The sequence below is a fragment of the Mizuhopecten yessoensis genome, unplaced genomic scaffold (assembly GCF_002113885.1).
Source record: "Mizuhopecten yessoensis strain PY_sf001 unplaced genomic scaffold, ASM211388v2 scaffold10951, whole genome shotgun sequence".
In the NCBI taxonomy this organism is placed as follows: Eukaryota; Metazoa; Mollusca; class Bivalvia; order Pectinida; family Pectinidae; genus Mizuhopecten; species Mizuhopecten yessoensis.
In genome coordinates, this window is record NW_018408803.1 from 822,059 (window position 1) to 847,120 (window position 25,062).

Genomic DNA, 25,062 nt, shown 5'->3' on the forward strand with positions numbered 1-25,062 from the left:
AATTGCTCATTAAGAAGAAGTCAATGAAGATAAAAGATTAAAACCACAAATATAATGTCTAAGCTAGCACATAATGTTCAATAGTTTATAGCACAGTTATAGGTTTATAGCCGGGCGAAAGATATCAAATCTTTATATCTGAACACAAACAAGCAAGGGGTTGCTTTCATCCTTCTCAACGCGGACGTGGGACCGGATTTGGCAGAGTTATCTTGCATACTGTTCCGCTAAATGTGATATGTTAATTGAGGCAATAATCATGGTACACAATACTCTACGTTGCATATCACTTTAACACTTTGTTATAAAACTTCTCCATACCTCTGTATTTATGATTAATAAGGGGCCGAATGGGTTAACGTGTTATTCGTCCTCCTGGCTGCCTACAGTAAAAGAGTGCTATTGGGCGAAATGTCTTTAACACATTAATTTCAATGTGCTGACTTTCATACGAATCTATATTGGCATGGAAATAGTGATTAATCTTGTTGAAAGTTTAGATTAGCCAATTTTTGTTTCTGATGTGGTTTATAATATGTGATTTTTGAATTTATTCAACCATGAAAAGTAACCTAGTGCAGCATTTAATGATGATATACTTTAATGCTTTTATGATGTATTCCGTTGAGATAAAACCGAAATCCTAACCCATCTGCACGCATCATTATATTTAGACTGTCTACCAGTCCCCAAGTTTCTTTGAAGAATTTCTCAACTGCAATAACTACGAGCTTATATCCCACTAGATTATAACAGACATCCAAGTGATAAAAATTATTAGAGTTAATTTGTTTTAAATAATTCAATATTCTACAGATAGTGGCCAGTCTAAATTATATTGTACGAAAATAGTAACAGAAATGTGTGTTACGTGAAGTGTTTTATTTAAGACAAGTTCACATATCATTCCTTGTAACTAGTCATTAACTAGATATATAAAGAATTTAGAAGCACTCCGATTCAGTAAGATAGCGAGTGTTCTCATAAAACAGATTAGCTTAGATTATATGCAAAAATGAAAATGTCTAACAAGCATCGCTATGCTGAAGAAGTGGATTACGTATAATGAGAGCTCTGTATAAATTCATTAAATTTGTTACGTCGTTTTTGGTGTCATACATGTATGTGTTGAAACGTTTAACCTTTCGATGAATCTTATTGCAGTTTCACGTAGGGGTATATTGATGATATATTTAATTTTGCTTTGTTTTATGTGTGACTATGCGATTGTTTTGTGTTCATTTAAACCGTTCTAATTGTGTAGATGATATTTTTAGAATTTCTTTGTAATGTGGGCATTTATGTAGGATTATCGAGAGGTATTATCATCAAATTACAACAATAAACATGCAGAGCAAAATGGTTAATTTTATATGGAATAATTAAAAAATATATTTTTGCATTCCTTGAGAATTCCTAGACATATTCATTTGTTTTCGACCATGGTCAGCGTATACATTTCTAATAAATTAATAGTCAAAAACATTCAAATAATAATACAATAAAAGGAATAATCAAATATAAAAAAATAATCAATTAAAATCAAAGTTTACAGGAATGCATGGCAGACATATGAGGTAGGGATTTAAACAGAAAAGTACATCAACGGTAAAAAAATCATCATCATTCATTAATTTTTCGATCAATCAATTTTTACAACCAGAAATGAATCAATTTGCTCCAGTTGTGTTAGCGTTTCACCTAGCACCAAGTGTGGTATCCAATACATGTTATATCTGATCAGAACATGACTGCCAATATACTTTTAACATTTGATTTCAATAATAATACTCGACAAACTTTTCACTTCATGTTTAACATAAAATATAAATCGATATTTCCATAACGATATTATATTTTGGTGTCATTATCACAGAAATGTTACCAGGAATAAAAGCATAGTATACGACCTTAAGGAAGGGGAATACAATATGCTTCCAACCCTAGCACCATTTCTATGGCAAAGTAAGTGGGAACAAAATTGGTGTGGTGTTGTCATTATTCAGAATGTCCATCAATAGCTAAATGATCGTCTTCAGATCAAATCCAAACGATTGTTCACATGAAAAGCTTTGTCACTATGTCCGTTTCTTTAATACCCCCCATACCCATTGTCATAACTGTGACGTCACAGAAATAACAATAGATAACGTCATATTGAGTCAAAGTCCATGCAGCAACTGACATATTTCCATTGTTTAGAAGGTTTATGCTACAATATAAACTATACTAAAAATATGCTTTTATTGCGATAATGTTTATTCGCTTCAGTGGTATCCATTTGCAGTATTTTCACATTCAAATATTTCCAAGATGTTACGTTGATGTCACTTTTTTATAGATCACTTTACGCTCACAAGAATCTCTCTAAGTTTTTTTAATACAATGAGAACAAAGCCTATAACAAAGGTTTACTTCTTACACAAACCATGTACGTATTAAACGTGTCGCAACGTTTCAATATCGACCGGTCCCTTTGTCAAGCTATGACTCTCAAAACGTTGCGACACGTTTAATACGTACATTTTTTGTGTAAGAAGTAAACCTTTGATATCACATATTTCCAAACTGATGAAACTTATTGAAGATAACAAAGAGTAATATTTATTGTATTTAATGGATGAAGTGAATATCAATAAACATGAAAGAACAAACGCTGATCCAGCTTTAAACTCTTAACTTTGAAACCTGCAATAGATATGCCTTTCTGATAGATTTTAGCTGGTTTCCCCAATTGATATGTCATTCTGGTAAATGTTTAAGCTGGTTGGAGTATTCATCGACGAATTTGATTTTTTAGTATCATAATAAGCTGCTTAATAAAAACATATTACACAAAGAATTCGATTGTAATAAATTGTTCAAGATTGACAATTGACAATTGAAAAATATTTTTCATTCCTACAAAATTATTTAATGTTTTATAATTTTGATATACCATGTCATAAATATTGAAAGCTGATTGTGAAAAAATCTGCGTTCTATATGTGGAGATAGCATTTCTTTACAACACCCACCCCACCCCACCCCANGCTTTTACCATTATTTCCTTCTGTTGAGAAAACTATAAAATCATATTATCGTATTCTTGTATCGGAATAAAAGTTCGGATCAAGAACTCATGTATAGCGCCCTGTATAGACGGCTATCACAAAAAGTGATTAACTGAATTTTACGATCTTGAACGTTCTTTTCGTAAGTTATTACATAATAATCTGCGTTGCTTTTAAAGTTTACGAAACACAGTTGACTGAGAGCATGCAGTTAACGATAAAATAGTATCTTTAAAAAATTGTAATCTTCGAATGAGCATGAGATGTTATGTTATAATCATATATGATCAAAAATCCATTCAAATGTTTCCTGAACTACCTTGGAGAAAGCTCTCCTGTCATCCATCAAATTTTTATCAGTACACGTGCAGAAATCTTACATTTCATCTCACGTGATGGTGCTTAGTGCTTTTTGTTATCATTCAGTTTTGTTTATTGTAAATTCTGCGTCATCCTAGCAATATTAACCCTTTTTGTTTGATATGTACTTTTGGAGAATATAAGTCTGTTTGACCCAGTGGTATCCAAATTGTAATAATTTCATCACGTTTGTAAAGATAGCGACACTTACCGGAAGAATTGTTATGTAAGGGGACGTTACTAATCACTGTTCTCATTATTTAAACAATAAATATTACAACGCGCCCTGCAGGAAGAACTGATGGGATTATTGTAGCGCGAAGGTTTTGTTGACAAGGCCGAGTAATTTATGCTTTCGTCGCCTATTGTGAGTCCATATTGGATAATTGCTCTTGTTTCGATGTTGGCCGGTAGCAGACGACACTGGTACAGTAACGTTGGCGCGTAAATCTGTCAGAAGGGGCGATTTAGTAGGTATAGATCGGTTGTAATGACCAAGATAATCACTAAGGAGCAATATGATAAGTGCTAGATAGCTTAACATTATAATTTAACCGCAATACGGTATCACTCTTTCGCTCGAGCCAAAACTCCCGCCAAATTGATTCAGATTGATTTATACATAAGTTCGATTATTCGTACAGATGTTTATGGTCGTTGGTCTATAGCGCTCCAACTTAACATTTACAGAAATCAATGCTCGATGTGGATTATTCACTAAGTGTGGTAAAAGTGAATTACTATAGTTTTTAATCAGCTTTATAGCATATACCGTTAATGCCTTTTGGTATATGGTCCATTGCCATTCCTTAACTGCTGAAAGGCACGATGAATAAATTTCATCTAATCGCAATGTAGGCACACGAAGTTGAGGTTCCCTGAAGGGTGTTTTTTTACCAAATAGAAAAAATAACTTAATTTAACTATCAAAAATTTCAAATAACAAATTCGTTCAGATTTCAATTCCCCTCAAATGGCCCCTTCTATCAATATTAAACACTCTAGGCCGAGTACCATACTCGACTTCCGGCGGAAGTGAATGTTCCTGTGCTGGAAAACGATCGAAGTTAAAGGGTTCTTTTAAAAGCTTGTAAAAGGTTGGAGTGAGTTATTGATTTGTATTATTTATGTCTATATACAATTCCAATCAACCTAGCACCTGTCAAATGGTTCGTTAATGCAAATAACAAATTCTCAGAGAACACGACACTTGACGTAAAAAGAATAATTTACTCATTTAATGAGACATGCTCGAAAACAAACAAAGTGAAAAAAAGGAAGTTTGAAAACAATCAAGAAAATATTTTTATTTCACTTTTCTGCCTTTTACCTTTGAAGATTATGGTTCAGAACACATTGGTTTGATGTTTGTACGCAGATATATTCCGATCGGCTTTATACACTACCATAATGTCTCTAGAGGATTTCCGGGTAGACTAAAGAAACCATTAAGTAAAGTATACCATAAGATTTGAATGCATTTCAGAAGAAAATTATTTTCATTTGTGTTTTTGATTTCTCCTTTTAAGATGCATAGGAAGATATTTTCAAGTATGCATATATTTGATTATTCGTATAAGATGATTTTGACAAACATAAACAAATTAGACTTTTTATCTTAATTCTTCTAGTCTTGTGTTTGCTATGATAAGATGTATAAATGTGTCTTATGATGAAAGCGACTTGCCTGGAGGGCCGCGGTGGCCAAGTGGTTAATGCGTCTGACATTCTGCTTACACTAGCTCTTCACCAAAGGGTAATGGGTTCGAGGCCTACGTGGGGCAGTCGCCAGGTTCTGGCCGTAGGTCTGTGGTTATTCTCCGGGAACTCCGGCTTTCCTCCACAACCAAAACCTGGCACGTCTTTAAATGACCAAAACTGTAAATAGGACGTAAAACACAACAATCGCCTGTTACCTTTATAATGATATTACATAGTACATAGTTACCATTGATGATTCTGGGAAACATTGGACAAGTTGTCTCTGTCTGCATGTTTATCATAAGAGGCGACTAATGTGGGTTTTTACTGCGCCTCCTAGTTAGGGGACATTTAATAAAACAAAAATGGTCTACTGCTAAAACCTATTCCTTCGTCGATGCATGTATCTACATATTTTGATGAAAAAAGCTTTAGCAGTTTTTGTTAATTGCACATGGAACAGAGACGGTTTTAAAATGTTTGAATCACATGCCTCAAAAAACAGCTTAAACTTAAAAATATTGTGAAATCACTAATTTTAGTGGTTTTTTTTAAAAGTTGATTTCGTGGGTAATCTTCACCCACGAATTTATACGTCCACGAAGTAATTACAAGTTTGATATAAAGAAATTTTACGTTGGAGTGGGTACTCGTATTCCACGAATTCATGTACCCACGAAATGGTGTTTTGTCGGTAAACCACGACATTTGGGTCCCACGAAAATATCTGATTTCACAGTGTATGATATTTTTCTTCTGAAATTCTGCTATTTTTGCATTCGGCGTGTGTTAGCGACATTCTTGCATAGGTTAAAGTAATTGGGCTTTTAAAAATAATATTGAGGCGTGGTTGGTTAGTCATAGTATGACATAGTGATACAAAGGCCCTGCATGGGAATGCTTACTAAAGCCTGGAGTCAAACCGGATGGATTTTATATTTTCTTCTATCGATCAATTGTCATTACAGAAACGGTTTTTTATTTGCTTAGATTTTTTCTCTCGAAAATATTGAATAAAGGGATTAAGTCATAGAGTATTGCAGTTTAGCTATCCTACCAGATATTTCCTTTTTATTATAACAATGAAAATCAGACATGATGAAATAACAAGAATCTCTCTATTATCACAATAAGAATGAGTTGCTGCGTATCGTGAATTACTGCACCAGTCAGAAACATTTTGTATGTAGCCAGTATCAGAAAATGTCGACAATATCGTCTGTCCGGCTTTGTGAGACCGTCCGGCTCCTGAAATATGTTTATTATAACCCGTGTTTACTAATTGTCCTCGAGGGATGCAATGCAATACTGCATGGTACTCAATGATTAGTGTAAAATTTCGAGTAAGTCTGTATTTGTATAGATCTAAGCGAGGTCACTCACTAATGTATGATCCGACACGGCGGGCTGAAAATCCGGAAAGTTTGACGACAATTATAGGAGTACACAATAATGTACGATCGAATTACCAATAGGCAACGGTATTTAACTAGTCAAACAGTATTTGGTTTAGTTTCGTATTCCGATGAGACGGTAGGAATCATGGTTCTATTCATGTTTTGTCAAGGGTCATATATCGGGGAGCTAATAGCCAAACACTCACAAATTCGATGACGGTAGATTTACCTCTCAGCACGCCGGCATGAATATTCTATGGGTTTGAGCACTGTTGTTAGTGACGGACAATATAACATTTGTATTTGTCACTAAATAGAAATCTCGGTCGTTTTACATCGTTTTGTTAGCGTGTATTGATTGTCTCCATCATCACGATATTTGAGTGTTTATTGAAAGCGACGCATTCGCCAGGGTTCCCATCTAGCACCTCTCAGATTTTCAAAATTTCGGCACCAATTTCCCAAAAATAGTTCCATACAATATGATGTTACAGATATAATATTCGTGAATACGGAATGTTGTATAGTTTGTATAAGAAGTGATGACATTTTTATCGATAGTAGTACTAATAACCCAGTGATAGGAATAAGATATAATGCCCTGGAATACGGTCTCGTATTTCATATGAGATACCATTTAATGTGCCAAATAATGTAAAACAAAGCTTTTATCTCCGAAACAAATATTGTTAGATATCAGCCCAATTATCGTATTTAACGAAACATAAAGCAGCTTTAAAAATGCGTTTATCGATTTAGATTCATTCTGAATAAGGTTTGATTCGATGTATTTTAAAGTACGTGCGTATTTAAAATATAAAATTTCTTTACAGATTTCCCATTAAGTTGACTGTACGTGTTTGGCAATGGTACCAAAGCTATTTCGTATAAGTAGTAAACGATACTCTGTCATTGTAGTGCTAATTGTGGTAATTAAGAATTGATGCAAAATCCTCTGGGTTGATTTGTTAAAAGCAAGGTTAGCTTATCGCGTCATTCTTAAACCATGGCGCAGCGTCCGTCGTCCGTCAATTTTTCCTTTAAAACGATTTGACGAAGTTTGGTCTGGAGCATCATTGGCCACAGGGTTCTCAGTTTTGTATAAACAGAGTGTATGGTCCCCCTTTGGGCAGAGGGGCGGGGCCAAATAGGGGGAAAATAGGTAAATCTTTAAAAATCTTCTTCTCACAACCAATAGAAGGATTTTGACCAAATTTGTTCTAGATCATCTTTGGACAAAGGAGCCTCAAGTTTGTATAAACGGAGGGTGTGGCCCTATAGGAAATAGAGAGATTTTTGTCTCCTATTATACAAGTGAAGGGATTTAAACCAAATGCAGTCTGAAGCATGCTTAGGGACAAAAGAATCAATTTTGTTTAAACTGAGGTGTGTGGGCCCTTCTTTGGGGCAGATGGGTGGGGCCCATTAAGGGAAATAGAGGAAAACATTAAAGATCCTTCTCTTTTTGTACCGATGAAGGGATTTTGACCAAATTTTGTCTGGAATATCAGTGGCCAAAGGGTTCTCAGTTTCGTATAAACAGAGGGTATGCCCTCCCCCCTGGGGCAGAGGGGTGGGGCAATATAGGGGGAAAATAGGTAAATCTTTAAAAATCCTCTTCTCAACCAGTAGAAGGATTTTGACTAAATTTGTTCTAGAGCATCTTTGGACAAAGGAGCAACAAGTTTGTACAAACGGAGGGTGTGACCCCTTTGAGGGCAGAGAGGCGGGGCCCAAAAGGGGAAAAGAGGATTTTTTCTCCTACTATACAAGTGAGGGGATTTAAACCAAATGCAGTCTGAAGCATGCTTAGGGACAAAGGAATCAATTTTGTATAAACTGATGTGTGTGGGCCCACTTCTTTGTGGTAGATTGGTGGGCCCATTAGGGAAAATAGAGGAAAACAATAAAGATCCTTCTCCTTCTGTACCGTTGAAGGGATTTTAAACAAACTTGTTGTAGAAAATTTTCATGCAAAGGGAATTTAATATGTATAAATGGAGGATGTGACCCCCCCCCCCCAGGGGCAGAGGAGTGGGCACAATAGGGAAAATAGAGACAAATATTTTCCCCTCTGCACAAATGAAGGGATTTGATTTGTTTAATTTGTATAAAAAGGTGCAATTGAGCCCCAATAGGGGAAATAGAGGAAAATTGTGACATAACATGGAAACTCATTTTCTTGGTGTCTTTCCCACCAAAACAAATTTATATGTAGTTCTTCTTGAAACTTTGATTATTGTACTCCTTTGATAAACCTGTATAGTACTCAGCAGGTTTTAAAATGAAAAATAAAATACCAGGTGAGCTATAAAGGCCCCTGGGACTCTTGTTATTTTTATCTTTTATTTTTGTTTAATACAAATATTTTTAAAAGTCTCTAAATTAACATTTTTAGTGTCTTTGTTTTATTCAGATATTTACTCTGAATTGATCTAAATTCAGTTTTTCTTTTGAATTTCAATGATAATGAAATTATGTCAGAAGCCAATTTTCAGTTAATTTCTCGGAAAGCTTACCAGGCTTTTCATAACTATGTCGTATGTTCATTAGCTGTAATTCTGGTGAAACTCAAATATGTTAATTAAATGGGAAAAAATTGTTCATGTCTCGTTGAATTAAGAGTGATCCCTTTTATATGACATAAACCAAAATGATTGTAATCCCAATTACTTTTTTTCAAATGTAAAGGATGAGTGTCTATAAGGCCCCTTTTTGTGCCCCGGTATATTCGGATGTTCATCTCATTTATTTTGTGAAAGATGTCCTATTGTATTACATTTCGGATTGAAGCTCATTTTAAAAATGGCAAATTATATTTGTGATTTACCCTACCTATTTTGGCACCACCAAAAACCCGATTTCGGTCAAATTTTTACCACATGTGATAAAACAGGACATCTTTGAATATACCAGGGCCCAAAAAGGGGGCTTATAGACTCTCATCCTTCGGAATTTGGCTTAAAACGTCACTTCGCTGACAAAGTAAGCGTAATTGATTTCCAATTGTCCTTGTGTGTTAATGCCAGTATTCCTTTATAATCACGGCAAAGCAAATCAACTTAATAATAATAATATTTCAACAAAACATGGTAAAAAATGATGACAAGAAGACAGACAATATGACCAATAATAAATATGCTATACGGAAAGTTTGAATAAGTATATGATGCATATTGTTTATCTTTCTTAAGCGATCTAAAGGTATAATCTATATATAATTAAAAAGGGCACTGAACACATTTTATATTACTAAAAATCTCATTTAGTTTTTACATATGTCGCTTACTACTCCATTATACATAGCCGTTAAAATTGGTACATGTATATGCTAGTAAATTCCACGATGGACCGGCGTTCTAATAAATCATCGTCGCAAACAGTTATATCAGACATATTAAATAACAACATACGGAAAATCAAAGGTAAGTATTGAATCTGGCGGTGAATACAGCTTCACCAAAAATATATAAAGCCGAATTCGATATCCTTAGTCATCAAACCTCATAGCGGGTTTACTTCCAGACGACACGACATCCTACAAACGAACAACGATCAATTTGCTTCCAACGAAAGCAATAAAATGAAGATTAAAACAATTAATCAGATGCTTTCACTAAATGTATCTAATTTCGACAACGGCAAAATTTCATGAGCAGTAACTTGTTGTTACGACGAACTTAAAGTACGAAGGGGAAAAGTCTAACCCAGAATATCGTGCAACGAATATTGTCGCAGATTACATAAAGATCAGTGTTAGAGAATAGAACAGATTTAAGTTTTGACTCTTGGTTGAACTGTATTATTATTTAACTGGATAATTCATTTATTTATTTGTGTATTTTTATACAAGTTAAAATACATGTATTTAAAATATCATGACATTTTTTATCAACATAATCGAGAATAATCGAACATTTGGTTTTTGTTAAAACCATTTTTTATTGAGGTCGATTAAATATGTACAATTACCAAGGCATGTGATAGAGTGATGATTGGGAAACACGTACTAACGTTCTTATACATAGTCCTTCTCATCCTCCGTAACAAAGCTTTGCTGTTCTAACACCATTGCGATGGTATAAAACACACTGGAATTGGTCTTCTCTTGCCAATCGCTGCATTTCTTCTCATGAGTATTCGCAAACTGATTGAATAGTACAAATGTACTTAAAGGATAGCAAAAAGTCAATGAATGGTGATTAATCATGTATTTTGTCAGTTTAAATTAAATTGAAATTAAAAACCGACCGTATTTGAGTAAATTTTACAATTCTCAAACATCTGATAGAATTGTTTGACAAAACCCTGATAATCAATGATTGCAAATCATCTTAATCACATTGTCTCCCTTTTCATCAATTGAAAAAAAATTTTAGAGAAAATTCTTTTTTCCTATAGCAGTCTGTGTATGTTGGCGTATTTGCGTCCACATAATAGCGCGGATTTGATGCCGACTTTATAGTGCTATTCTACTGAAATACCGAAGGCGCATAGCTCAGCTGTTTTTGGGCTGTCACATTATACTGACAGCGGGTGAACCAGTTGTTGATATTGCCCTAAATGCTGAACGTCAAGGGGGGAATAACAGCTACCATTTCTAAGGACTTTGGTATGTCCCGGTCTGGGGCCTTCCTCACATGGGTGAACGTTCAACATTAAAGCTAAAAGCGAGTTGTTGCCAAAGCATGGTGCTAGGAAGTGAAAAGTAGTTACAAGTAGAAAGCAATAAAAAGATTGGTCGCTTTTGTGTCCCCAAATAGAGGGCACAAAAGCAAGTCCTCAATTCTGCAGGTGCTCACACATTAGTCGCCTCTTACGATACATGTATATAGTGGGTAACAGTTTGCATTCTTTTCTTGATCCCAGACCTGCAGGAGAGACGTTAAAATATTTGGGTTTTTTTGGTGGATATTGTACGGATATAATAAGCTATTATCGGAAATATTAGAAGAACAATTACCTTTTTATCGAAAACCAGAGAAAAACTTAACCTTATGTCATGCGTTGATGGGAGTTGTTTTGATTTACCTAGATATTCATGCATTTCGTTTAAAAGGTCGCCATATTGACGTTTTTTGTCGCTATTTTCAGCTATTTCTGTTGGTCATTATAAGATAATTGTGTTCTTTTGACATATTTGGTATGATCAAGTTCTTTATCGATTCATACAAAACCAGGTTCTTAAAATCCGTTCATTGATAACAAAAAGAAAAAAAAATGAAACGTTTGTCATAATATCAACTTTAATGATTCTCTCTAAATATATATATTTATTAATGGCCTTTTTGTTCTGTCGTTTTAAATCGATTGACATTATATTGACGGAAACTTATGCACTACTTGATCAGAAAAAACAAAAGCGAGACATTTAAACGTATGGCTTTGATCAGGTTTATAAAAATGATTATATCAACGAAACAAATGTGATGAGAAAGGAACGTTAACAATACCATACAGACAATTAAACAGAATTCCTACATGTTGAAATATTCAAGACTCGTCTTAAAACATGTCGTACAGGGAATAGTCCAACGTCGGCGTGATTGAGCTCCTTCAAACTTCACCGACAGGTGGAGCTGTTCTACAAAATAGTAATTTCAAGAGTCTGTGGAATAACGATTATTTTTCTAATGATGATAGAAATGTTAACACACGACATTGTACTAGCTATTGTAGAATTGGGGGAGAGTTGGGAAGAGGGTTATGATAAAATGGAGTTGTTCTTTACTGAATTTATTGGTTGACTGACCAAACTGCCCGAACTGTACCTTTGTCTAAGATTGCTGTACTTTGTCCTCATGGACGACTGGTACGGTTTATCTCGTAAATGCCTCTCTTCCTTCCTTCCTTCCTTCTTTTCTTGTTTTCCTCCATCCATGATTAATTCTTCTCAAGACCAACTCAATTGTCCTACTCGTGAAATCGACTAAAGCAATATTAAATCCTTTAAAATATCCGTCCCATGAAACTAGCACAACGCTGATGATGACATATTTACCATATCATAATCATTATTCAAGTATTAGCGTTTATAAATAATTTTATCGTTGATCTTTATAGATTTACTGCTTTGATGACGTACGTATGACGTAAGAACCAATCATGGGAGAGAAAGGAACTTTAGAAAAAGAACAGAATACTCCCATAATGAATATACCGGTACAAGGTAAGTACTATTCCCTGTATGTGTGGTTACCCTGATGTACATATTCACCAACGGGCGGCGCTTTGGATAGCGCACTCACCTTTTACAAAGACGACCGGGGTTCGATTCCGCGATTAAATGTAGAAAGGGGTGGATTACTTGCCGGACCACGTGACTTTTCTCTTGGTACTCCGGTGTCCGTCCACATAAAGACCATTTAGGCTCTTCTTCCAGGCCGAACAAGAGTGATTTACACAAATCTGTAATTTTTTTCAGATATTGTTGAAAAATCTTGTCGGAGTGACGGTATTCTATTGAATGTTAAAACATTTCTGTATAGCTGCCAAAGATGTTAATTTGAAAATATTCTATTCTGGAGTTGATTATTAATCTTTGGAATCATTCATATATTTATTATGTATACAAGACGTTTATATTTGTATAATTATTACTGCGGACGCTGGTCGGCTTGTCAACTGTCTGAAAGGGTTCCCGCTCACAATGGTGTGAGTGCACGGATATTTCTAACTGGTTGGCCGTTGTTTTAGCAACTTTCGTTTTCTATTGTAATAATAGGAATTGGCGATCCAAAACTAGCTAATATATTTTAATATTATTTTTATAAGAGTGTTTTATACTTCCATCAGTATGCTGTATAATATGTACAGTATACACTGTTTGTCTTTTAAGGAGAGGGTTGCCATAGACTTTGCCTGTTGCCCAATTTCCTATTATATGTAAGACGTTTATACTAAAATATTCAGAAATCGAAATCAACATCCCTTTGTAAGTTAAATATAAATCAAATATGTTCACACAATTCATTGAATAAATACATTTAGATATATGATTCTCGTTCAATCCTCCCTTCCGCCCCCAAATAAAAAACAACAAGAAACAAAAACAAAAACAAAAACAAAAAAAATGAACAGTTATGCAAAAATGTTTATATTACTACAATAATTAGTCGGATCGTTCCTTTCAATTTTCGTGTAAAGGAAAAAGGGATCGCGTTTAAAAAAAATCCCGTCAAGAGGATAGCCTTGTCCTGTCGATAGAAATTTCGAATGAATTCATATCCAGTAGTCACACGAAACGAAAGAATAAATCTTCAATTTATCATCGTACTTTTCAAAAGGGTGAAATGTGGTAACCTACTTTATTTTCTATTCATAGTAACAAACTTCGCACTTAGTAAAAGCTTAATTTAATAACAACATCTATGAAAAGTTGAGATACGGAGGTTTGTTTCCATGGTCCGATTGCTTAAAGCATTACAAGCTTAATCGAATCATTGCAATAAATTTGAAATCTACATTATTGATTAATATTTAAAACAAAATGAACATGATTGTCGGTTCTCTGACAAGATATTGATCTTAACTCCCGTATCATGCAATTTAAGGTATGAATCATATTTTTTGTGGAGAAGTCAACATTTTGATTCAACGACTGCTGAAGCAGACTGGATATTGACGAAAGGGATCTTGAAGGTAACGTCTACGCTCTACAAAACAAGGCTCGTCGCTCAGCGATAACGAGGCTCGTCCCTCGTGACAGTGCCAGCGAGGTCTAACTTGTCCTTTGCCTCATTACTTTTCTCGCATGGCTGCCTAACAAAGAAACGGCCACACTTTTATAAACTAACGTCCATAAAACGGTTCCGAGCTGCCGGTCACTTCACAAATAGGAGAAATTCACGGAAAATTTACAGCCACTGTACTTGTACGGGAAACGATAGATAGTTAAGACTTCTGTTATTTCGTATGTAATGAAGGGCCACGACTTTGAGCGTCCTAACGCATCAAATATAGGGTGGTTTATTATGAAATTAAAAATGTCCACGGCGGACGTGGTTGCTGTGTTCCTGTAGGCTAGTTCTTGCACATGTTCATAGCGTACACTTCAACTATAGAAAATACAATGTAATAAATAATTGCAGCTGTCACGGCAGTTCATACTAGCGTGAAAATTTAAAGATGAAAAAAATAAGTTAATTTCATTTTGAGCATGAAGTCATCTTGGTGGGAATTAAAAACGATCAATGATAATTACTGTGTTTAACGTCTATGTCGTCGTTGAACGATACTGTCAGAGCAGCAATCCAAGTCATTCGAGCGTTTGATTCTTAGCCATTTATGTCGGTATGCAGAATGGAATATCAAACATTAATTTGAAAACGAATACCCTAATATCCATAAGACGTCCAAGCATTGTATTTATATTTTTCTCTACTTCTGACTCAATAATTGTTCTTAACGCATTTCTTGGCAATACCTCACTTTTGGCTTTAGGGTCCAACGTTCCCCAAGCTGAGGAAGGCAATCGGTTTTGCACCCATGCCGGGATATACTAAAGTCCTCAATTAAAACGGAAGTTGTTATTCCATGTCACATGTTCAGCATTTAGGGTGATCGCAGTATATAACTGGTTCGCCCGTTGTCAGTATAATGTGACCGAGCGGAATGCTGTGCTGGGCGCCTTCGACATCATATGTCCGTGAGGTAGCACTATAAAGTCGGCGTCAGATCCGCGCTATCACATGGAGGTAAATACACCAACAAACCACCTAGGCTCCAGCTCACATACACAAATATAAATCATAACACACATGGAAGCACGTCATTAAATGACCTTGAATGTTAATGGAACGTTAAATAAATACAACTTAAATAAAACCGAGCATTATGGCAACACAATGTTATGACATCATACCTATTGTCTTACTCCTGATGTCAAAGTGGTTGCAATACACAAGAAAAATACTGTGTGTGTCTTATTACATAGCAGTGTAGTCATGTGATAAAAGTAAATCTAACTTTATGCATTTTCAACTGAAAATCCGATACCCATACCGCCAATCAGATCAATACCACCAAAGATTTTCCATTGGTACCTTTCAAGACATGTTATGATATTTAAATGTAAACGTCATTTATTGTCAACAATTATGAAACAAGATATTCCAAATCATATTAATCCCTCTTGTTGTGCCTCTTCAAAATTTATTTTTTTCCTGCAAGACCACCGCTTCTATTCCGTTATTACCTTATTCCCACAAGAAGATGTTCTACAGAAGTATGACGTGTAAAGTTTAGTTTCACCTTATTCCCGGGAGACCCCATCGCCTATTAAAATGAAGTAGTCCCTGTTTCGTTCAGCGTCACCTGTAGTTACTTCTAAAGGAATCCCGCGCTAGTTTCCAATTACCATATTCCTACAAGACGCGAGCATGCACACCTCCCTTTGATGTCTCCGCCGTGATAATAACTATGTTAGGGTGTGCCTACCACTCCTGTAACTTATATGCAAGGATAAAACCATACAACGAACATTCCGAACTCATTGAACTAGCTTTGTTCGCGTTCATTGAAGGTCGAAGACTTCCGGTCTGGTCTACTCAACTTCCGGAGACAATCTCAACTCCTTACAAAGATATTGATTAATGTGAAATTCATTAATGATTTGTGAATGTTCACACGTATATGAATCAGTCATATCTTTTATAAAGCCAATCGATGAGATTAATTCTAGTTCAAGCAATACAGCTTTGCAATGCGTTTACCCATATATGGACATACCGTTGAATCCATTCATGGCCATTCAAGGTAAAAAGAAAGAAAGAAAGAAAGAACGTGAATAATGAATAAATAAGAAAATGATTAAAATACAGTCACATAGAATGATAACACAGCAGAATGGACAGAATGAAAAAGAAAGAAGAAGCATCATAATAAGAAGACAAACAAACAAACAAAAACATAAACAAAATATTGTTTTTGGTTATGCTATTCCCAGGGGGAAATATTTTAAAAAGGAAAAGCAGAAAAAATTAATAACGAGCAAAATAGTTATAGGCAGGTTACAAAAAAAATACAGATTAACAAAACTATTTAAGGGAAAAAAAAGAGTGAGAGAATAGAAAATGTCACAGAGAGAAAGAACAAGTGGCGGATAGAAAAGACAAGATTATGCGAAAAAACCCGAAAGAGTGAAATAAAGAAAAGGTAGGATGCAAAGCAAGACAGACTGAGACAATAGTCCATGTCGGATGTATGTGAGATTTGGATTTATGCGCCTGGTCCTCGAGACATGCCATTTCATTGAGACTGCGCTATAGACCGGAAGTAGGGACTTCATTAATATAGCAGAATAAACAAAAGTAAAAATCGGCTAGAAATTTACAGATTTGTAAAATTCCACAACGTTCATGCTTTATGTTGATTAATTTATTAACTTTATTGAAAACGTATGCTTCAATTGCTCCTTACTTTCTCTCCTTTGAAAATGGTTTCTCTTTATAGCGCTTTACCTGGCAATACGTCGCGTTTATCCTCGGTGATGAGCATTCGACGAAGTTGTGAAGGTTAAGGGTTCTGGTCATTGACTAAGACAGACCGAAATCCATAAACATGGGTCTCATTGCTCACTTCTTGCCTTGCAGCTTTGAATGTGCGGCGATTAGGACCAGTCAGCCTGTTGTTAGAATAGCCGGGTGGAGTATTATGCTACTGTGAACAAAATGGCCATACTGGACCAGGCAGTAGAAATGCGTAACTTGACACAGCGGTGCCAAAAGACATATGAAAGCAACAAGTTGTAGAAATTAGCAGAAAGGAAAGGACAAGGAGTGTGCGTCTTTGCGTATTGCAGAGTTATCTTCTCTTGTGAGCAGGTAGTGATTGTTACGTCATTGGTTTGTGTGAGAAAATTACGTCGTTTTCTCAAAAATTGATGACGTTACTCTAACAAACAAATGATATAACAATCAATACCTGCTCACAAGAGAAGTTAACTCTGCAATACGAACAGAAGGTATTGCGATTGATACCGCAGACGAGGTTTGGTTTGTTCGATGTTCCTGAGTAGAAGACACAGACGGAAACCCCCGATTCCTTTGGTGCCATGAAAATAGTTTCTGCATGCGATCAGGTAGTGGGGCGCAGTCGGTCATACATTTTTCTACAGTCCCTGAGCACAGAGTGATGAATGCTATGCATACAATGCAGAACGAGATATGCAAATAAAGTAGTAAGTTTGAGATATATAGCGCTTCTCAACGTATGATCTTCCGCTTCGCTTGTTGGTGCAGTAGTAAATGGCAATTTTGATTATTCTTGGACAAAATTTGTCATAAACTGCTGGAAAAACTGGTTTTAAAATGTTTTGTTAACTGTATGTACAAAACATTGAAATCGCCAAGATCAAATATTGAAACCATATTGAAAGGAAACCCTGGCCGCATCAGGTTCCCTTCGTGTATCCCGCGCACTCTTTGACATTCTTAATTGCTTATCAATATTATCGAGATGATAGTAATGTTAATGATACCACGAGTCTCTATGTAAATCATCTCTGTACAACAGTAGCTGAATGGATATCAATACCGCCAGACGGCGCCCCACTGAAAAACCAACACGGTGAGAATAAATTAGTCATTTAGACAAATAGAACTTGAGTTGTATCGTTTTACGGACGACAAAGGTGTTAGATTGAATTTGTTTTGTTGCCTTAATTAATCAATGAAATCTGAGCTTTTCTTTTTGTTCTCCGAGAATACAGACCATTAGTGTATATGGTTTCTCCATGCGGGTTATTGGACGTCGTTCTAATGAAGGCTACTCGTCGCTCGTGCTGACTGTTCGCGGCTGATATTGAACTGTAGCCGCAAAATAGAGCCGGAATGTTAAAGGGGTGGCGACTATGCTGTAGTAAAAGAGATTTACAGCGAAGTTATAATCTTAATATCATTTTAATTAAATCATCTTGACATAGCTTTCGATTTAAAGTCTGAATAAAAAGATAAATATATAAATAAATAAATATACATTAAAAATACATAAATTTCTTTAATGAAATTCTCTTAGCATAGCCTTCAACTTAAAGTCTGAATAGATAATAGATAAATAAAAAAAAAATATATATAAAAATAAATAAAATAAGGAATTAAATTACTCTAATAAAATCATATTAACATAGCCTTCCATTCAAAGTATGACTTTAAAAATTTATTCAATATATAAACAAAATAAATAAATAACAGATAACGGCCAGGCGGAGCAATGGTTACGATACAAGATGTTCTTTTAGACTGCAAGCTTGGTCACAACTGCATTTATTTAAGGGGGAATCTGTTTGGTTTACATTAAAGACAACAGCTACTGTCATAATAAACTATAATTTTATTATTTATCTATAGTCATCCTCTTAAGGATGCAGGTTCACGTAAGGCTAATTGGACAATGTATAATTCCCATTAAACCATATCAAACTAAATCAAATATCATACAAAATAAGACATATTTCTCACACGCTCACACCTTTACCAAATACAGTGCGAAGCTCAACAAAAGTACATGCGCGGGCAAATCCCTGTAACATTTGTACATAGTCTACACCCTCACCGTTTCAAACAGTTTCACTTCCGTTGACCGATTAGCTCACGGAAGACTTAAGAACACTGTTGTTGATTATATTTTGTTTCGTTCATCTTTCTCAGAAAGGTCCCGCAATGTATGTTGTATTTCAGAAACGATTTATCAAAGGTATATTAATGTCTGAAAAAAAATATACTTAGTTACAGATTTTGTCAATGGTACGGGGATCCTTAATCGTTCAAACAAATGTTTACGTTGATTTACAGCCTTTGTTTCGTAAATTTTACACAATTGACAAATAAGGATCTCGTGCTCTTCTGGATCTGGTGAAGTTAAAATTAATTAATTAGCGCTCTAGCTAAAGTAACGGTGCTGTAAATCTCAATATTTCAGAGTAGCAAGTAGCATAAAAACAACCAAAAATGATTTTTGTTGCACAAGCAAAGCTTTCAGCAACTTCAAATTTCATTCCTGTCAGCAAAAATCTGGCAGAAAATTTTTTCAATGTTATTTTCTTATTAAAATTTAAATTAAAATTACACAAAATTTAAGGAAAACCAAAAATTTAATTTCTTCAAAATTTGTCGAAGGTAAAACATATCTAATATCTCTTAATATATAAAAAATATTTGGAAACAACACCACAGAGTTTGCTGGGGAAAATATTCGGAACGAAATCTTGCCATCCACAGGACATTCGTCCGACATTTCAGTATATTACTTGCTCCACTGGCTTAATTTGACTTCAAATCATTCCAGTCTCTGAACGCTCACTGTCAATTATTCCAATATTTAAACAATTTGTCGATTGAAAACATATTTACAACACACTAGGCTCTTAATATAGTGATTTATCAGGATAATTCTGAATAAACAATTTGAAATTGAATCAACCAATTTATTACAATATGTTTGATAAGTAATCTTGTTGCGGTCGTTATAAGATCGGGGAGGTCCGGATGACCAAACAGCTACTGCACATTCGGATGCCGACTTTTACACATGGTAGCCCATAACAACCATCATTTGAGTCAGATCTCCGACAAAAGTCCCACGAGTCAAAGTATTGTTTGCTTAACTGACCGGCAATTTAAACTGTTCAACTTCTTTCCCTCCTCAAAATGCTTTATTCAAGTTATTATTTCTTCTTCTATTTTCTTCTTACATTTATGTCAAATATCTAGAACGATTTTTTTTAACGTCTAGAATTGTCTTTTTTTTAAACGATCTTTATCAAAACATTTCATTAAAGAGGTGTGAGGTTGATGAGACTTTGCGGGAATACGCATACTAGGCAAACCTCCCGCAGTGAATGTGATCTCGATGTTGTCGGCACAAATATTCTTTGTAAACAAACCCTTTAGAAACTATTTGATTTAATTGTCATTTGATTTTGATTGTGGCAATACACTTTGGGCTATTAATCAATTCTATGTTGGATCGGAAAATGTTACTTCAGATTCTAATATGTGTAATGTGGCCATTTTACTTGTTTGTTCCACAACCGGAAACTTGTGACGTCACTTCCTGATCAATACCAAAATGTCGGAACGCATTATATGAGATGTGCGGTTTTTAGTGTTCATTTATTACTATCAATAAAGTTAACGGGCGATATTTGGGACATCGCCTTAAAGTCGAGGGGCGCTGAGGGGGAAAAGCTAAAAAAAGGGAAATGAATATATTCATTATCTCTGAATCTGCAAAAACCAAGCTTTGTATACCTTTTGAATACCTCTGAGCAGTTTGAGTTCTTGCACAAAGAATATCAAAAATCGAGTTTTAGTGAAACTGTAACATTGATAGAATTCCACATAAAACTTATTTGACTTAATATTAACCAAACACATTTCATGTTTCGTAAAGTATATTTTTCACACTTATTGCGAGAAGTGCCGATTATGAAAAAAAGTCAAATAGAACAATGCATTTTAGCATAATAGATTATGATAAATGATCACAAAAAAGTATTGATGTAAAGTATATAGAGTTAACCTCTTTATCCTGCCATCAGCTGTCTATAAGAATTTGGCGTTTTTGGAAGGTTTCCCGATGTATCAGGGGACAGTTACAAAGGAACTGTTAAGAAAAGGGAAAAGATACATTGAAATACACTGGCAGTAAATGAGGTAGCACGTGGTATGAGTGGCGTTGTATCGAGGCTTTGCTGTAATGTTCCCTTCTCTCGTTATAGGTACTCTCCTGGAGAAGTCCCCGGGTATGGAGGTTGATCAACCAGAGGAGCGGGAAACTTGGAACAAAAAGGCGGATTTTCTTCTTTCCGTTATCGGGTTCGCTGTGGATCTAGCCAACGTGTGGCGGTTTCCGTATTTATGTTACAAAAATGGTGGAGGTAAGTTTGTGTGCCTCAAACTGATTGGTCTATTTTGTCACGTGATAAGTTAAAATTATAGACTGTACAGGGATGTTTTATCACAATGTTTACAAAGAAGAAACGAATGAAACGAAAGGAAACGGATACAATAATTTTGCAAGTTGTGAATTACGTTTTTGGAAAAGATGCCCTTTATTGACGAAATCACTTCTCATAATCTTGACCTATTTAAAAAAAAAAAATCAAAATCCTGTTTTTGAATTTTCTAGTACGTAACAGTTATTTTCAATTGAAATCAGGATATCTTAGTTATTTCAAAATAACATTACACTTTTTACCATTTCGTAAATCCTTCTTATTGCATTCGGGTTGATATGTTGCTGAACATTTATTTTTTCCGCAGTGTGTTTGATTTAACAAAATTCCATTTTGTAATTTCAGGGGCCTTTCTGATTCCGTATGGATTAATGTTGATAATGGGAGGCATACCGTTGTTTTATATGGAGCTGGCTCTTGGTCAGTACAACAAATCCGGTGCCATTACTTGTTGGGGCAGACTGTGTCCACTGTTCAAAGGTAAGAATACATACGCATGATGTTTGGGACAAACTGTGTCAATCGTTCAAATGAAGGTGCGCCAACGGGCGCGTCATTACTTATTGGGAAAGACTGTGTCCACTATTTAAAGGTAAGCACACCATCCGGTGTGCATAGGTCAAAGGTTGGCACAGCGTACTCTTCAAATCTACCTTTGCAAATGATTGATCTGAAATAAGGATTGCTAACGGCATTTTGTAAATATTCATACCGGCATAAAGGTTAAAAACGCTGTTCAATACATATATTTACATTATATATTTGATAGTTATTATTGATCTAAGTATCAGCATACCCTTATGTTTCGATATTGCAGTGTCTGTGTCATCAGTGCCAACGAGATTCCTGGAATAGCCTAATGTCACCAAAATGTTTGCTTTTATATTTCTACTGCAATTCTTCTATAGGTTTAAACAGAAGAAATAGCGCTGATAGGACTATATGATTTAATCAGCGGCTTCTGGTTAAGCCTATAGAGGAATTGCAGTAGAAATATAAATATATGAGCTAACCGAACTGTAGAATATTTAAACGTTTGAATGGAACGGTTGAAATTTGACATCCTGCACCGCACATAGCTACCTTAAAACAGCATGAATCCCATTTAGAACAAACTGATACGATTTTTTACATATGATATTGTAATCAGTTTCGTAAAGAAAGCGAGAAGTTTTCCGAATTCACCATAACCAATTAAGCGAGGCTCAATAGTCATTAGTGAATTCTTGTTCTGCATCGTTTTATATGTCTTATATAGAAATGTTCGCTGCTGTTTAACTTAGGTTTTTTTCGGTCCCTGTAATGAGTGCAAATTTATCACGTCTGCAAATATAATACACCAGTAAAACAATCAAAGTAAAAACTATTCAAAGGGCGAAATCACCCTCGGGTGAATATATGGATATTATCGATGATGGGAGGAAATGTCCCCAGCAAACTGTAAAATTAATTATCGCGAAGAAAAATGTAAGAACTTTCACTTAATGATTGATCTCTTATGTGCCTATTATAATTTAGATTTCGTTTCGTTAATTTAACTCGAGATGTGTAATCTTATTATTTATGTTACAGGCATCGGATGGGCGGTAGTGTTGATAGCATTTTACACAGACTTTTTCTATAACGTCATCATTGCTTGGGCCCTTCATTATTTGATCAGATCATTCACGAGTGAGCTCCCTTGGGCAACATGCGGTAACGAATGGAATACAGAGTTCTGTTACGACGGTATAAATAGAACAAAGGCCGATAACTCTAGTTTCAATATGACTGACGAACTTACCTCCACTTCATCAAACATAGCTGTTGTGATGTCCACGGTTGGATCAATATTGAACGAAACAGTAAAAAACGTTACAAAAATACCCCGATATTCGCCAGCCGAGGAATATTTTGTGTGAGTATACACATCTATTTGCTTAGGAATCTATGTCCCACTGCAATATGGTTTTCCTTAAATACAGTAACCTCCCCATTAGTTCGTTTTTGGATATTTACTGTAGCAGAAGGGCAAGGGCAAATCCGTTTACATAGTAGCGTAGTCGGGCAGAGCGACAGTATTCCGTCTTTGCGTATTGCAGAGTTATCCTCTCTTGAGAGCAGGTATTGGTTGTTACGTCATTGGTTCGTGTGAGAAAATTAGGTCGTTTTCTCAAAAATTGATGACGTTACTCTCACAAACAAATGACGTAACAATCAATACCTGCTCTCAAGAGAAGATAACTCTGCATTACGCAAAGACGGAATAACGATCTGAAGACAAAGGTTCAAAGCCAAATCCAACCCTACTGAATTATTACATTCGGGACACAATTGCTGGTTAAAAACTTTGTTTCTTTCATCTCTAAATACTTTTTCATAAATGTCCTGCAAGGTGGTTTTCTTTCCCGAAATGAGCTATTACAGCTGTAGACAAGCTAAAAAAGTACTCTGTGAGTAGTTACAGATTTTGGCAGTGGTACAGGGATCCTTAATTGTTTTGCCAAGTTATTATTATTTTTCCATTTTTCGTAGGCGTAGAAATATAAAAGTTCAAAAAATATTTAAACTTATTTGTTTTAAGATCTTCAATTTCTTTGCCAATATTAAACGTGTAATTTTGGTCCATTCCAGCCGCAGTTTTCTCGGCCTGCACCGTAGTAACGGGATATTTGAGGCCGGAGCGGTCCAGTGGCAGATCGTGCTGTGTCTGCTCGGTGTTTACGTCATATGTTACTTCAGTCTATGGAAGGGTATATCCACCTCGGGCAAGGTCAGTTTGGCAGCTCACGTTTGTCTGTTTGTCCGTCCGTCTGTCCACCTGTTAACAATGACAGACAAATATACTATGCTTCTAGAGACGATATGATTGTTTTGTAATTGAATAATTATTATGCCAATCTGCCAAGCATTACAAGTAGGTAGCGGTACTATGAGAAGTATCCTTGAGAAAGACAGGTGTCCTTCCAGGAAAACTGAATTGTGCTCGCTGTTATAAAATGACACTATATACAGCCTACAATAGAATACGAACATATTGATAAGTAAACCGAAAAAAGACTGAGGCGTTCTTTCAGCTAGCCATAAACCAATTTTACATTCCATAGATTGAAATAAGATCAATCGTCAACAAATTGTTATTTTGCAAGTTTTGTGATATACTAAATCGAGTATTACCTTCAGGTTGTGTGGTTCACTGCCCTCTTTCCATACGTCGTTCTGTTCATCCTGATGATCCGAGGAGCCACACTGCCAGGGGCTGGGAAGGGTATCGAATACTACCTCACTCCGGACTTTGCCAGACTCGCCAAGTCAGAGGTGGGTGATTCTGATATAAATTGCTGTTTGGATTCAGTTTTAAACATTGTTTTTTTTAAACTGGTTCTTGATTTCAGTTGTTTGAATTTGGCGCTTGGGGTCAATTCGGACCATAGCATCACCGACGGGTTATAGAAAAGATGTAACATCTGTATGATGCAGTGTAATTTATTTTCACAGTAAATGTATCTATTACGAAGTTTATAAGTGCAATTATCCATGTGTGTGTGTGTTACACTCGTCCATCCAGTTGATATCTATGAATCTATATATCTATATTCTGGTATAGTGTCTATGT

General features: G+C 35.5%; 1 protein-coding gene across 3 annotated transcripts in view; it reads left to right on the forward strand.

Annotated features, from left to right (window-relative positions):
* Positions 1-25,062, forward strand: part of LOC110464038 (sodium-dependent dopamine transporter-like) — a 129,044-nt gene that overhangs the window by 88,771 nt on the left and 15,211 nt on the right. For all 3 annotated transcript variants that reach the window (XM_021519048.1, XM_021519046.1, XM_021519047.1), the window contains exons 3-8: positions 12,575-12,680; positions 21,231-21,389; positions 21,813-21,947; positions 23,040-23,364; positions 24,081-24,219; positions 24,630-24,764. In XM_021519048.1, the coding sequence (XP_021374723.1) occupies positions 12,617-12,680; positions 21,231-21,389; positions 21,813-21,947; positions 23,040-23,364; positions 24,081-24,219; positions 24,630-24,764 (957 nt within the window). In that variant the 5' untranslated portion in view covers positions 12,575-12,616. The remainder of the gene's footprint in view (positions 1-12,574; positions 12,681-21,230; positions 21,390-21,812; positions 21,948-23,039; positions 23,365-24,080; positions 24,220-24,629; positions 24,765-25,062) is intronic.